We start from the raw sequence: 13,443 nt of genomic DNA on the forward strand, positions 1-13,443 counted from the left end.
TCTTTCATTTCATAGAATATTGGAATTGTTTGGAGCCAGATTTACACACGCATACTGTATATGATTTGCTAGTGAGTTTTAACTATAACAATGATTAGAATAACACAAAGATGACATGAATAATACTGTATAATTATGTTATTTATAACTTTGTATTAATCTAACCAGCTTTATAATCTGGAGTACAGTATACTGGAGTATGACAGATAAGGTTTTGCCTCCAAGAGATCGCTTTGAAATACTGTGATCACTCTAGCAAGAGCAAGGAGAGAACAAGACTGGGGCCATGAAATTTTTTAGTTGAATTTCTCATCAATTATTGCCTTTTGGGAATCCCAGGATTCTACCACGTTATTTTTGTCAATTTCTATTTGCCATTTTTGTCTGTCAGTAGATTGTCCGGCTGTATGCTGCTTTCAATTATTTTTTTCTGCTTTTGTGAGCGAATTTCTGATTTTTAAGCCGTGTCTGCAGATTAGACATAGAGACATTATCAGGCATTACTGTTGATGTTGACTCCAAGATTTAAGTAGATCTGGAAGTGTGGTAATTTGTGAAATATGATGTTGCAACAATAAAGTCACTAAAATGTCAGAAAACAGTAGCATCACATAAGCAGGCATGTTGAAAGGGTTTTTTGGTGCCTATAGAAAGCTATAAAATATCACACTCCCATGTTCCGGTAAAAAGTGGTATGGTTTCATAAAAATGGGGTGTGGCATCACAATAGTACCCCTTTTTTAAATTACACCACACACTATCTTATTCACATTACACCACACATTAGGCGAATTCTCAGAACAAGCAATTACCAAATGACTGCGCATGTGTACCGTATGCATCGCACATGCCCAAAGGGAAATAGCAACAGAAATTGTGTATGGATTGTAAACGTAGTATGGCCAGAGATTGACTGATAGTAACCCAGCATTTGTGGGTGGTAACGTCCTGTTTCTGGGGGTTTCCAAAAAATGCAGGTCGTGCCCAAGAGTTTTACAAGATCTGTGTGGCGGCTATCACTCGCCCTCATCTGCAACTTTGCAGATCAGTGATCAGGTTTGAATCTGGCCCTTAGCTATTGATTCATATTACACCACTTAGAAGTAACAGCGTGGTGGATAAGATGCTGGCAGTCAGAATACAGGCGCTGGCACCCCGACTAACGGCAACAATACCGGTTCTGGAACCCCAACGTCAATTGAGGATGCCAACACCAGAATTCCAACTGCCGGCAAGTAATATTGTAAGTAAAAGGGGTGGGTTAGCGTTAGGCTGGGGGGAGGGGAGGGTGGTGGTTAGAATGACCAGCGTGAGTGTGATCATGGATACACACTGAACGATGTAGTCAATATATAGTGTGTACCCAGCTTTACAAAAGCAGCTGTATTTCTAATGGGGACAGATTTTGAAATAAATATTATAAATATTGTATGCTGTACCGCATGTGCATTTTTATGAAAGCATCTGAGATTCTGCACAAGGAATACATGGAAACCTTTTTACTTGCATTTGTGTGTGCATTGAGGAGGCACTTTGTCCTGTCACCCCTCCGGTAAATACCTCGTGCAGACGGCAGCCTCTCATTTTTAGAATTTGGCATCTTCAGCAAGAAGTGAGAAACTTGAAAACGGAGCACAAGAAAGAAGACGGATAATGGAGACCCTGCATGAATTAATTTATCCATGAGGTATAACTAAATGTATATATTGTGTCATCTGGAGTTTTAATATCTGAAAGTTTTATATATTTTTCTTGAGTTCCTTTTTAGCTTATATAAATTTTTTCTATTGGAACCACTTATACAGTATTTCATAATTAACAACAGCCAAACAACAAAATGAAAAACGGTATGTGGATGATAGATCTACATGGTCTAGTTAGATAGTCAAGAAGTCAACCCCATATGGTTGTCAAGAGTGCTTAAGGTCAACACATACTGTACAACAGGTTAACTGGTTCAAAAGGTGAAGATGACACCTTTTTTTCCCCATGTTTTCCCAACATTTACTTGATTTACTATTCCCAATCATAGTCTACGTGGATAATAAGAAGCTACCTTGCCCAAAGAGTGGCAAGTATATACGTTTGTACTTATGACCGCCACATAATATGAAATAAGGTTGACCATTTTTGTGTTAACATTTGTCATTCCGACATTTTGTCCCGATCAACCTTTTGTAGCTGTTGACCTTAATCACTGTCCACCATTTGACCCCATCAACCTTTTGAACCTGTCAACATAATGCTTGTCCACCTTATGGTGTCAAACTGTTGATGGTCTAACTAAACAGTGTAGATCTTCTATACCACGCTCATTCCGACACTGAATAACTGTGAATATTTTTTTATTAATTTTGAACTCATTATGTACAATGAGATTTTGTAAGATATACATTAAATATGTACAGATGTGTCCTCGTGCACCTAGCCTGAATACCCGATTTTGTGACACATCTGCTGCAAGTGAGAAACCAGATTATGGGGTTTATTCTAGTTCATTCTTTCTGACAAAATCCTTCTTAGATGGACAAAACCATGTGCACTGCAGGGGGGCAGATGTAACATGTGCAGAGAGAATTAGATTTGGGTGAGTTATTTTGTTTCTGTGCAGGGAAAATACTGACTGCATGATTTTACACTTCAATATAGATCTCACTTTGAAGAAAAACCCCACCCAAATCTAATTCTCTCTGCACAAGTTACATCTGCCCCACCCGCAGTGCACATGGTTTTGTCCATCTAAGAAGGATTTTGTCAGAAAGAATGGACTAGAATAACCCCCTATGTGCCACGCAGCTTGTGACAAGCATCTTATTTGCATGAAAAAGTGGCTTATGCTGTGTACACACAGGGGCGATAGGGGCTATAATCGCTGGGAATATGGTCGCAGGCGACCATATTGCCAGTGATTGGGAGTGTGCCCCGGCGATAAATCGCCGGGTGCGTGCTCCCGTTTTCTGCCCCATTGTAATCGCTGCTTGCTCCTGCGACCAGCTAATTACCTCTGCGGCACCGCCAGCAGAGGTTCCTTTTCCTTTTCACCATCTCTGGTCGCTTGATGAAAAGGAGACACTGAGCAATATATATATATATTGTACACAGCATTAGTCACAGCCTGATGCGATTTAGATAAACAGAGAGATTGCAGTGAATGATTTTATATGCAACAGTTTTATGTTTGTCTGTGTACATAAGCACAATGGAACTTGCGTGGACACAATCCGCAGTCGCTGGATTGTAGCACGTTGTGTATAGAGTCAGACTCAGTCACACATATACATGTGTTGCATATCAAATGAATCTGTAGACTCGTAGTGTGTATTAGACACACCACATTATGACTTTTGGTCAAAAAAAGTTGCTCTGCGCAAGCACACATGACTTGGTGCAGTGAAAGGGGCTGTTTGGTTGAACTGAAACAATTGTGTATATGGACATATCTGTAGTGCTTGTCAGATTGTGCTAATGCTAGGCAAAGTACCACATGCTTATGAACATGAGACCAATCTGCTATAGAGAATGGCATCACTAGACATATCCGCACTGGCCTTCTGCTCTAAGATGTGCTTCAAAAGCAGTGTGTCCCCTCTTGGAGGCTATGAGCACAATGCCAAAAAATAATTGGGCTCTATCCATCAGTCCTGGAGGGAGTTAGTTGGGGTAAATAAGGAATTTGAGACCCATGAGTGGCCACACAGTCTTCATCTGGGATTTTGGTCTGTTTTATACTATCGCAATGGAACGCCACACTCATGCTCTTCTTATTATAGCATATAGTGCAGTGGTTGATAGGGGATTTGTGGTGTGATTGGGACTCATGACCCATAGATGATATGTTTGTGATTAGCAGTAATGTTTATCAAAATGTCTTGGTCTTGGAATATATCTAATCTTAACACTGTTCTCTAAGAGCGGATAATCAATATTAGGCTGTTGAAGGACACTGGGAAAATATATATTCCCCACTGATAAATTAAATGATCATTGTCAGATGGATGATTTTAGTCTAGTGGTTTCTATGTGCAGTTATCTTTGGTTGTTAAAGGCCATCAAGTGATATACAGCTAAAGCTCCTACCTTATCAGCGCAGATAACGCTGGCTAAATAGTAAGGTAGTGGCATTAAATTAAGGTGCTCCTTGATAATAGCAGTCCAGATTGGCAGTCCCAGGGATGTTGGAATACCAGTGCTTCCAATAGGAAGACACAACCAGTGCAGTAACAGAAAATATGGACCAACCCACTATGTTGGAGGGTACTTGAGGCGCTCAACAAGAGTGGTTTTAGATCCAGCAGCTGCTATAAACAGGATAGTTAGTCCTGCATTGATAAGGAAAACAAATGGGGGGCTAGCAGCACTATTTGGTTCAAAGTTAAAAAATTTAATGATTGGATTGCCTGTACATAAAATGATTATTTTTAATAATTGGTAGATATGAAATGAAGCAATAATGCTGGACATTTACCCCTGTTACCCTCATCAATTGGACCTGGATAGAAGCCAGAACCAGCCCCTGGGACATCTCAAACAATCTGCCCCCAACTGTTTGGACTTTGTGCCTTACACCCTTTCCGGCCTAAGCATCTAACTAACACACCAAGACTCAGGTGCATCATCAATCCCCAGTTGATACTCGGTGACTGTACCTGCTTTGGGCTGACCACATGGAGCTATAATGGATCAGGACATCTACTGGCAACCTTGGGGTGGTAAATATCATGGGGGCATTTGTAGGAACGGACTCATGGGGGCATTTATAGGAACGGACTCTCCAGGCCAGCATATTCAGTGGGTAAAACACAGAGGAGATTTTATTTTTGTTTTATGTTATCATGATATGTTTTTTATTGCTTCATTTCATAGCTACCAATTATTAAAAATAATATAATTTTATGTAAAGACAATCCAATCATTTAATTTTTAACCTTTGCCCCAAATAGTGCTGCTAGCCACCCCTTTTACAACCAGTGCAGTGCCTGGTGGTGGAGGATTGCGTCTTCTTAGTAAAATCCGCTATTGGCCGTGTCTGAGCTTGTAGAAAGGATATACAGTAAATCCTCTTGAAAATAAGTATGAAAGACTTGGGGGGAAATGTTATAGCCTGCGAGATGCAGGCATGAGCAAGAAGGCAAAACCTTTTGAATTATTGTTACTTTAAAAAAAACACAGGAGACTCACCAGGATCACACTGATCCCTGCATCTCACAGGCTATTACTGTACCTTCCCCTCTTGTTGTGTTTGGTTGATGCTAGGATTTCTTACTATAAAATATACACAACTTGCCATATGTAAGCCAGTGGTTAACCTGCCATGATACTGTATATACTAGAGTTTTTCATCATCCTTCTTTAATGAAAATCAGCCACATAACTATATGTCCTGGGTTGGCATAGTCTGTAAAAGGGAGACTGCAAACAATGGACATACAGTACCTGCTAAAGTAACAACTACCCAGAGATTTGGTTAGTTTCCAGAATAACATGGAGACCTAAGTGTGAAGTCACTACTGAGCCGGTGCCTCTATAGGGTTAGATCAGGAGATGTGGGGGATCTATGAGGACTTAAAAAGCACAGTGTATAAGCACTAACCCATTAGAGCAGTGGTTCCCAACCTGGGGTACATGTTGTGTCACTTACGGTTCTGTCTTCAGTGTCATCAGCATCATCAGTGTCTCCTTATGCTTTTGCCTAACCATCAATCCACTGGGAGCTTCCCATGCTGCTCTCAGACATCAGCAATCTTCTGCCCTGCACTGACAAAGGTGGAGGAAGCAGCGGCATTAATCCTACAGGTGTTAGTGGGAACCCTGGAGACAATACACAACCAGCGGTCAGACACGGGAAGGGCACGATTCCTGTCCGCTACTCTTTAATATAAGGACATGCATAAGGATACACATACCGCTCACTTCCACTCCACTCGTAAGTACTGTCTATATTTTAAATTGAGAGGAGGGGGTACTCATCAATGAAAAGCCTAATCCATGGGTACGGGAGAGAAAAAAGGTTGGGAACCACTGCATTAGAGGGATAGAGCAGGAGATGTGCCCTATGACTCAGCACACTACTCATTTCTGGGGTTTGAGCAGGAGATGCACCCTATGGGGACTCAGAAAGCCCAGTATGCAAGCACTTACTCTTTTCCAATTATCTGCAAAGATCAGAGAATTTCTCTGAAAGTGGAGGCCGAAAATGTAATTCAGGGAATTCTTTATACAATATGACATTTTCGAAAACACATTGGACACGGAACATTGTGTTTCCTTAATGCAACCGCAAACAAAAAAATAATGAAATCAGAAAACATTAGAAGACAATTTAATGCATGCTACGTCTGTAGCTAAGATATTGAGAGTAATTTAAAATTAAATATATGTAACCATAATTGTTATTGTTTTCTCTAACCTTTGGCCTATAGATACTCCTAAAATACGGCATTGTATATTTCATGACATTTCTTGGCTAAATATTCTGCTCTAAATCTATTTAATACCTTTGAAATACTAATTATCTGATTGTTATTTGCATTGTTCTTGTTTTCTTAGCACACAGTAAATCAAAATCTATGTACATTTCTTTTTAGTCTTTATTAATATGACTTTAAAAGTGCTAATATGATTACATTTGTTTAAAAGGGAATATGCTGCAATTTATACTTGCTGACATTTTTACCAAATTTTTGGGTCTTTGAAGTTCAGAGGGCAAATGCAGTGTCCAAGTAATTTGTATAACCAGTCGAAGCCCCACGCTGTACAGTACCATGATTTGCAGCATAAGACAGCAGGGGACAGTCAACAATTAGACTTGGGTCTTTGAGCCCTGCCTCAGCCGCATTACATAGGAAGCCAGCGAGGTGAGAGGGTGGCGTTCACTCTTGAGAGTCTAGAGAGCAGGTCCATACACACTGAGCGATTTTTGCCAACATGTATGGATAGCAATGATGGGGCAATTTGCTGGGCTGAAAATCGCTCAGTACATACCTGTACTAGTGAGAGATTTTTGCCCTTCTGGTTGATTTTCCAGGACGCTATGGAAAGCTGTCCACCCCATCCCTCATTTGCTGGTAATACCAGCACATGAGCGACGGGGCCAGCGTGCATCAACGTTCATCGCTGACCCGTTTACACTGGGCTGCTTTTGAGCTGACAGCAGCTCAAATGAGAAAAATTAGCTGATTTGAGCTCAAAATCGGCCCAGTGTGTATGGGCCTTAAGGGTTCTTTTGGATTTCCAGAAGAGAAAGCAAACATGCCTTGGGCATCCCCCCCCCCCCCAAAAAAAAAATCTGTCAATTTTTGTCTGTTATTTAGTTAAAATAAAATAGCTTGTCTAGACAATATTTCTTTTTTTGCAAAATGCTTTTTTTAAATAAAATTATCATAGTGTGATGCTGTATAACTGCCAAACCAATACAGAATGGTATGTGAATAACTACGGGTTTGCATTTAGAGGATACTGCACTGTACTATATATAAAAAATATATTAGATTATTAAACTTTAAAAAGGTGAACTGTGTTCTTTTTGCACATGCATCACCTGTCTCACCACAAGGGACATGTCACTGTTGGGAAGGCTGTTATTATAATCTATCCTGCTAGGTTTTAGCAATTCTTCAAAAGAAGGCTCATAATACATAATAAGGATTTTTCTTTAAATATGTTAAATGTAGCATTTGCTAGATTCCTTTTTCTAATTGGTTCTTTGGGACTAGTGTGGGGATATTGAAGAGACAGGGACACTGAGAGGGAGATGGTGTGGGTCCAAATTACCCAGGCTCCTCTGAGGATCCCTGAGAGTGTCCTGCTCATCCAGAGAGTTGTAGCAACCACCTTTCCCATTCCCCCAGGAAAACTGCAGCATGCTGATAACTTTGCAGAACATGACGAGCTGGTTGTTGCCATACCCCAAAATTGACAAGGTCCCAAATACAGCATCATTCTCAGTTTTACATGTTTATCATCTACCAATAAAACCAGCAAATATATTTTCAGGAGTCATCACAAAACAACTAGGAGAGAGATCATAAATGTAATACCTCTATTAGATGTATCGGTGCTGTGAGGCTGCGGCCACACATATTGGTACAGTCGGTCCCAGTGAACATGACTTGCTACGCCACAAGGAGCCTGCACACAGGCTTCTATGCAGCCACCCACACATTAGCGGCACGGCCACAGCTGCCAGGTCATACGGCAGAATACTGGGGTAGGACCATATGACGGGGTAGCCTACTTCTGGAAGAACACATACATTACAATGCATGTGAATACAATGCAGCTTTGCCACGCTGTGAAACACTAGAAATCCATTTGGCAGTGGCCAGATACTGTTCTGCAGTTTCTGGCCACACAGCTGTGTGCGACCCCACACAGCCTCCTTTGGCTGATATGTGTGGCCCCAGCCTTAGCAATCTCTCACTTAAGAGATACATTTACTAATCAGCGACTTTTGCATGCCACTACCTCTAAAATGCAAAATGGCAATGAGATTCAAAGCAAAACACACTGTATGATTGTCTCTTTAAAACTCTGGGTTGAAAACACAGAGAAGTGGCGGTGAGACGTGTAGGAAGAGAAGCTCCAGTGAAGCTCAATCTTAAGGAGCCGAGGAAGAGGGAGGGCATGCTGCCGGCCCCCTCTTCTCCACTGCGCCGGGACACGGACACTAGGTTGGGGGAAGTGGTGCCGCAGGGGTGCAGAGTCTACATGCAGATAGAGACCCTGCACCCCTCCAAAAAAATGTCCACCGCCATGAAGGAGATAGGTGCAGGAGGTCTCCCTGCACATCTAGCGTCTGTCAGGGAAGTGCAGGTTGCCCATCGCTACCCAGAAGCACTGCCGTGCTTTGCCCCTGCAACTTGCACCACTTAGCCCCTCTGCCTGCAACCCCTGACAGCAAGCATTTAAGTCCCCCCTCCTCTGGCAATGAGCATTTAATGCCCCCTGGCAATGAGCATGTAACCTTCCCTGAAAATGAGCATTTAACCTCCCTTGTAAATGAGCATGTAACACCCCCTGGCAACAAGCATTTAACCCCCCCACTTTGCAACTAACATATAACTTCCCCTACCAATGACCATATAACTCCCCCATGGCAACGAGAATGTAACCACCCCCTGGCAAAGAGCATGTAACTCCCCCTGGCAACAACCATGTAACCCCTGGAATCGAGCGTGTACCCCTGGCAACAAACAAGAAACCCCTGGCAACAAGCATGTAGGTAAGCGGCACTTACAGGGGGCATTATGTTTTTAAACAGCAATAGTGAGGGCATTATCTGTGTAAGCGGCACTACAGGTGGACATCATATGCATAAGTGGAACTAGTAGGGACATTATGTGTAATTGGCACTAAAATGCCATGGGTGTGTGTGCAAAATGTATAATTGCACCATTGTGTGTATAATGCTACCCGGAAGTGCCAGGATTGCAATGAGTAATTTGAAGCCTTACTGTGGGGCATCATTTGTAAGGGGCATTTTTGTGTTTGGGACATAAAATGGTGTCGGGAATAACATTGTGTGGCATAATATGCAATACACATTATGGCATGCAGCATATTATGTAATAGGCATTACAGTGTGTGGTATAACATATAATACCGAATATGGTGTGTGGTATAATATGTAATAGTTGTATTTGGTGTGTGCCATATTGTGTAATAGGCATTACGGTGCAATGGGTATAACAGTGTGTGGCATAAAGTTAAATAAGCAGTATGATGTGTGCCATAATGTCTAATTAGCATTAAGTGTGTGGCATAAGGTAAAATGGGCATTAAGGTGTGTGGCATAAAGTTAAAAAATCATTATAGTGTGTAGTTTAATGTATAATGGATATTACAGTGTGTGGCATAATGTGCAATGGGCATTAATATGTGTGGCATAAATGTAAAAAAGCTTTACAATGTGTAGTATAATGTCTAATGGGCATTATGGTGTGGCATAATGTGCAATGGGCATTATGGTGAGTGGCATAAAGTTAAAAAAGCATTACTGTGTGTGGCCTAATGTCTAATAGGCATTATGGTGTGTGGTATAATGGTTAATAGGCTTTAAGGATTGTTTGGCATAGTGTGTGTGGGGAATTACTATAAGAAGGAAATATGACTTGGGGGGGGGGGGTTTGCTAAAAAATATGGTTGCTCTGGGCACCATGTTCCCTATCTACTCCTCTGGCAGCTTTTAAAAGTCATTACTTACTAAAATTACCCCTTATTCAGAAGGACATCAGTAGTAGGTGGGCTTAATGTATAAAGGAAAACTGCTTCATGCTACTCTTATGTAATCAGAGAAGGCTGTGCAAAAGTGATTTACTTACCTCTATATCAACACAGCATAACTGATGTGAGTTTCCCTTTAAGGCTTAGTCCTATTAGCCATGAGTTCACTCAAGGCATGAGTAAATTTGGCTGTATGCTGCACTTACATTAACGTCCGACTCACATATTTTTCTAAACAGCCCCAAGATGAGATCGGCTAGTTGGATTGACACCATTGTGGGTGCAATATCCTTGCTTTCAGGATCCTATTGGTCAGAATCTTAGCAGTGTAATCCCAACACTCACAATCCCAACAAATTTCTAACCATTAACCTAACCCAGCCATCCTGCAGCCTAACTCTAACCATCCCCTTTAACAGCCTAACCATCCATTCCCGCGGCCTAACCCTAACCCTCACCACCCCCCAAGTTGCCTAATCATAAACATAATCCTAACCTTCACTGTCAGGATTGTGACGGTTGGGATTCCGCTGCTGGAATCCTGACTATATCCTGTATTTTGAATATATTTTATTCTCACTAGTGTTATTGGAACAATGGTGCTGGTAACGATAATAAATGTTGCAAAGGTCACAATACCAATATTGTGTTATATTTATGATATTTAGTGATACATTTGATTTTAAATTCAAAATTGCCACAATAAGTGTTAGGCTATTCATACATACATTTTCTTTTTCTGTTCTTTCTTACAGAAAGAAGATGGATCGGCAGAAAAAATGCTTTTACTGAAACAAGAAAAAGAAAATAAATTATTGATTGTGTAGAGCTTGCTCTGTCCATGATCAGTGGGATTGCATGGTGTGATTTTGTTAATTATCCTAATGTTTGCATGATTTTTTTATTTTCTGTTTGCTTTGAATTGGGTTGTGTTGTAAAAATAGGCAGGTGTATGACTGGGAAATAAATAAATCCCTATCGTGGTACAATATAATTTCATTTAAGTTCACTTTTCTGTCTGATTCAGGAGACATGGACATTTGTAAATATGTTATGTTTAACTGTAAATGTACATGGTACAGAATGTATGGATACTTTTATAGCTGATGTTCCCATCAGGTTCAGTATTCGGAATGAAGGTACTTCAAATACATTTTTAAGACATATGACAGGTTGCCATATCACTAGGAACCTGTGTTTGTGGAACCTCATGACTTATGTACATGAACCATGCCCTATATTCATTAGGTTAGGGTTCTTTGTGAATTAATAAGATGTATTTTCATGATCAACCCATAAAATTATTAATTAGCTTTGTGTAGGGACCAAGGGGGGTATTCAATCCCCTGCCGCTATTTCCGATGGGGGAAATAGCGGCAGGTGCCTATTAAATGCTGTTTTACCCAACAGCATTGAAGAGGCATCTCGGCAGAACAGACCGGACTTTAAAAGCTGTCGGCCCGTTTTGTCGAGATCACAGCTGTATCTCGACGATCCACAGCCGGTTTCGCAGACATGCTCCCTTCTCGACCCCCCCAGTCGAGCGGGCTGAGAATGGGCCAGTGTCATGACTGTCAGGACATCTCAACAGTCATGACCCGGGATTGAATATCCCACTATGTGTTCCCTATGGGACAGGGAAAATTCCCATTGATCTAATAAACAAAACGAGGAACAAAAACTGCATAGTATATAATAGTGCATAGTTTAGCAGTTTAGTTCATATATTTTTGCAAAAGAACACTTACTGTGCCAAAAGACATGTTGAAAGCTAGAATTGTTGGATATACTGTATTGGATCCATTGAGTTTAATTGATGACTAAAAACATAGATATTAATAACTATTTCAACATGCCTGATTGTTTTTCTGGAATGTCTGGAAGCATCAAACATTTACGGGAGCCATCCCTGGCTCCTTCCAGAATAAGCCACTCTCCCGTGACCTGTTTCTTTTTCTTCTAAGCTGAACATGGCCTTGGTGACATGAACTGAGGTTGAAGTTTTGCCTAAAGTGCCGAGTGGTTATACTGCAGCTTATTTAATACAATGGTTTAATGTGTACAGAAATGAATCACATTATACTGTAGCTGTCATTGTTCTAGCATAATCTAGAAAATGAAAGTTAACGTGATTGGTTGTTCTGATTTACAGCACGTTTGTGCACATAGCATATGCTATGAAATAAGCTACAATTAGTATATATTATCTTCAGAATTTTCATTTTATATGACTATCAATGTAACATTACAGTAATATTAATTTGCAATGTCTGTAAACTGATACAAAGTTTTGCAAATTGGGCTGAAATTTAGATCAAAATGTTCTGTGTAATCTCCCAACACTAAAATATCTTACTAGAATATTGAATGCATTATGAAAGTTTGTAAAAAGAAGATTTAAATATTGTATAAAACATAAATAAAATTGTTTATCATCCAATGCTTTGTATTGTTTGTATATGTTTCTGCTTGTCTACTGTATTCATATACCATGGGGATATCATCTGCAGTGCAAAATCAGCATATTAAATTGCTGAGGATGTGCTAAGCGCCAGAATCCAATTTACAGTATATATAATATACCGATACACTATAGTTTTCAACATTTATGTCAGAAAATAGAAAAAAAAAACTTTATTATGTTACAAATACAGAAAGTAGGTGTACCATAGTGCAATCATTAACGTCATTCATAAATGATGACTTTAGTGGAAATGTATTATAAGTCAGTAAAAATCATCTACTTAATCACAATGCTGTTGATTAATGAACATTGAAATGTGAACGCACTCTATGCGTTTCGCCATACAGGACTTTATTAGGAGTATTTTCAGTTTTTTTTTATTTATTATAGACTTAAATTTAAATGCCTAAAATCAAAACTAGTTAGTCACTCATCCTATTCCTTTTACCTTATTTAATGAATGATATAAGAATTATTATTTAAAGAATGATATAAGAATTAACCAATAGAGTGTTGGTATTCATTAAAGGAACACTGACCAAATCTGAGAAATGGAATATGGCTCACAGCCAATTAGATTCATAAAAGCAATTTCTATTAAGCTAAGTTTTCTATTAAGCCAAGCATATCTCTTAGCCAATGCATGTCGGATTTTTTTTTTGTCCAGCAGTGCGATTCATAGCCCATAGGCTACAATGGGCTACCGCCATCTCAGAATGGCGGGTGCCTCGGGACCCACTGGGATGCTGCCCGATGTT

At 40.1% G+C, this 13,443-nt stretch overlaps 1 protein-coding gene across 2 annotated transcripts in view; it reads left to right on the top strand.

Annotated features, from left to right (window-relative positions):
• The window catches only part of SYNDIG1 (synapse differentiation inducing 1), a 283,353-nt gene that overhangs the window by 236,677 nt on the left and 33,233 nt on the right, over positions 1–13,443 (top strand). Inside the window, exon 4 of one of the 2 annotated variants that reach the window (XM_083175962.1) lies at positions 10,977–12,661. The exons of the other annotated variant lie outside the window; for it this stretch is intronic. Coding sequence (XP_083032088.1) covers positions 10,977–11,048 — 72 coding nt within the window. The 3' untranslated portion in view covers positions 11,049–12,661. Of the gene's footprint in view, positions 1–10,976; positions 12,662–13,443 lie in introns of those variants that run through there. 2 annotated transcript variants of the gene reach the window in all.

The sequence above is a fragment of the Crinia signifera genome, chromosome 3, assembly GCF_055691185.1.
Source record: "Crinia signifera chromosome 3, ASM5569118v1, whole genome shotgun sequence".
NCBI lineage: Eukaryota > Metazoa > Chordata > Amphibia > Anura > Myobatrachidae > Crinia > Crinia signifera.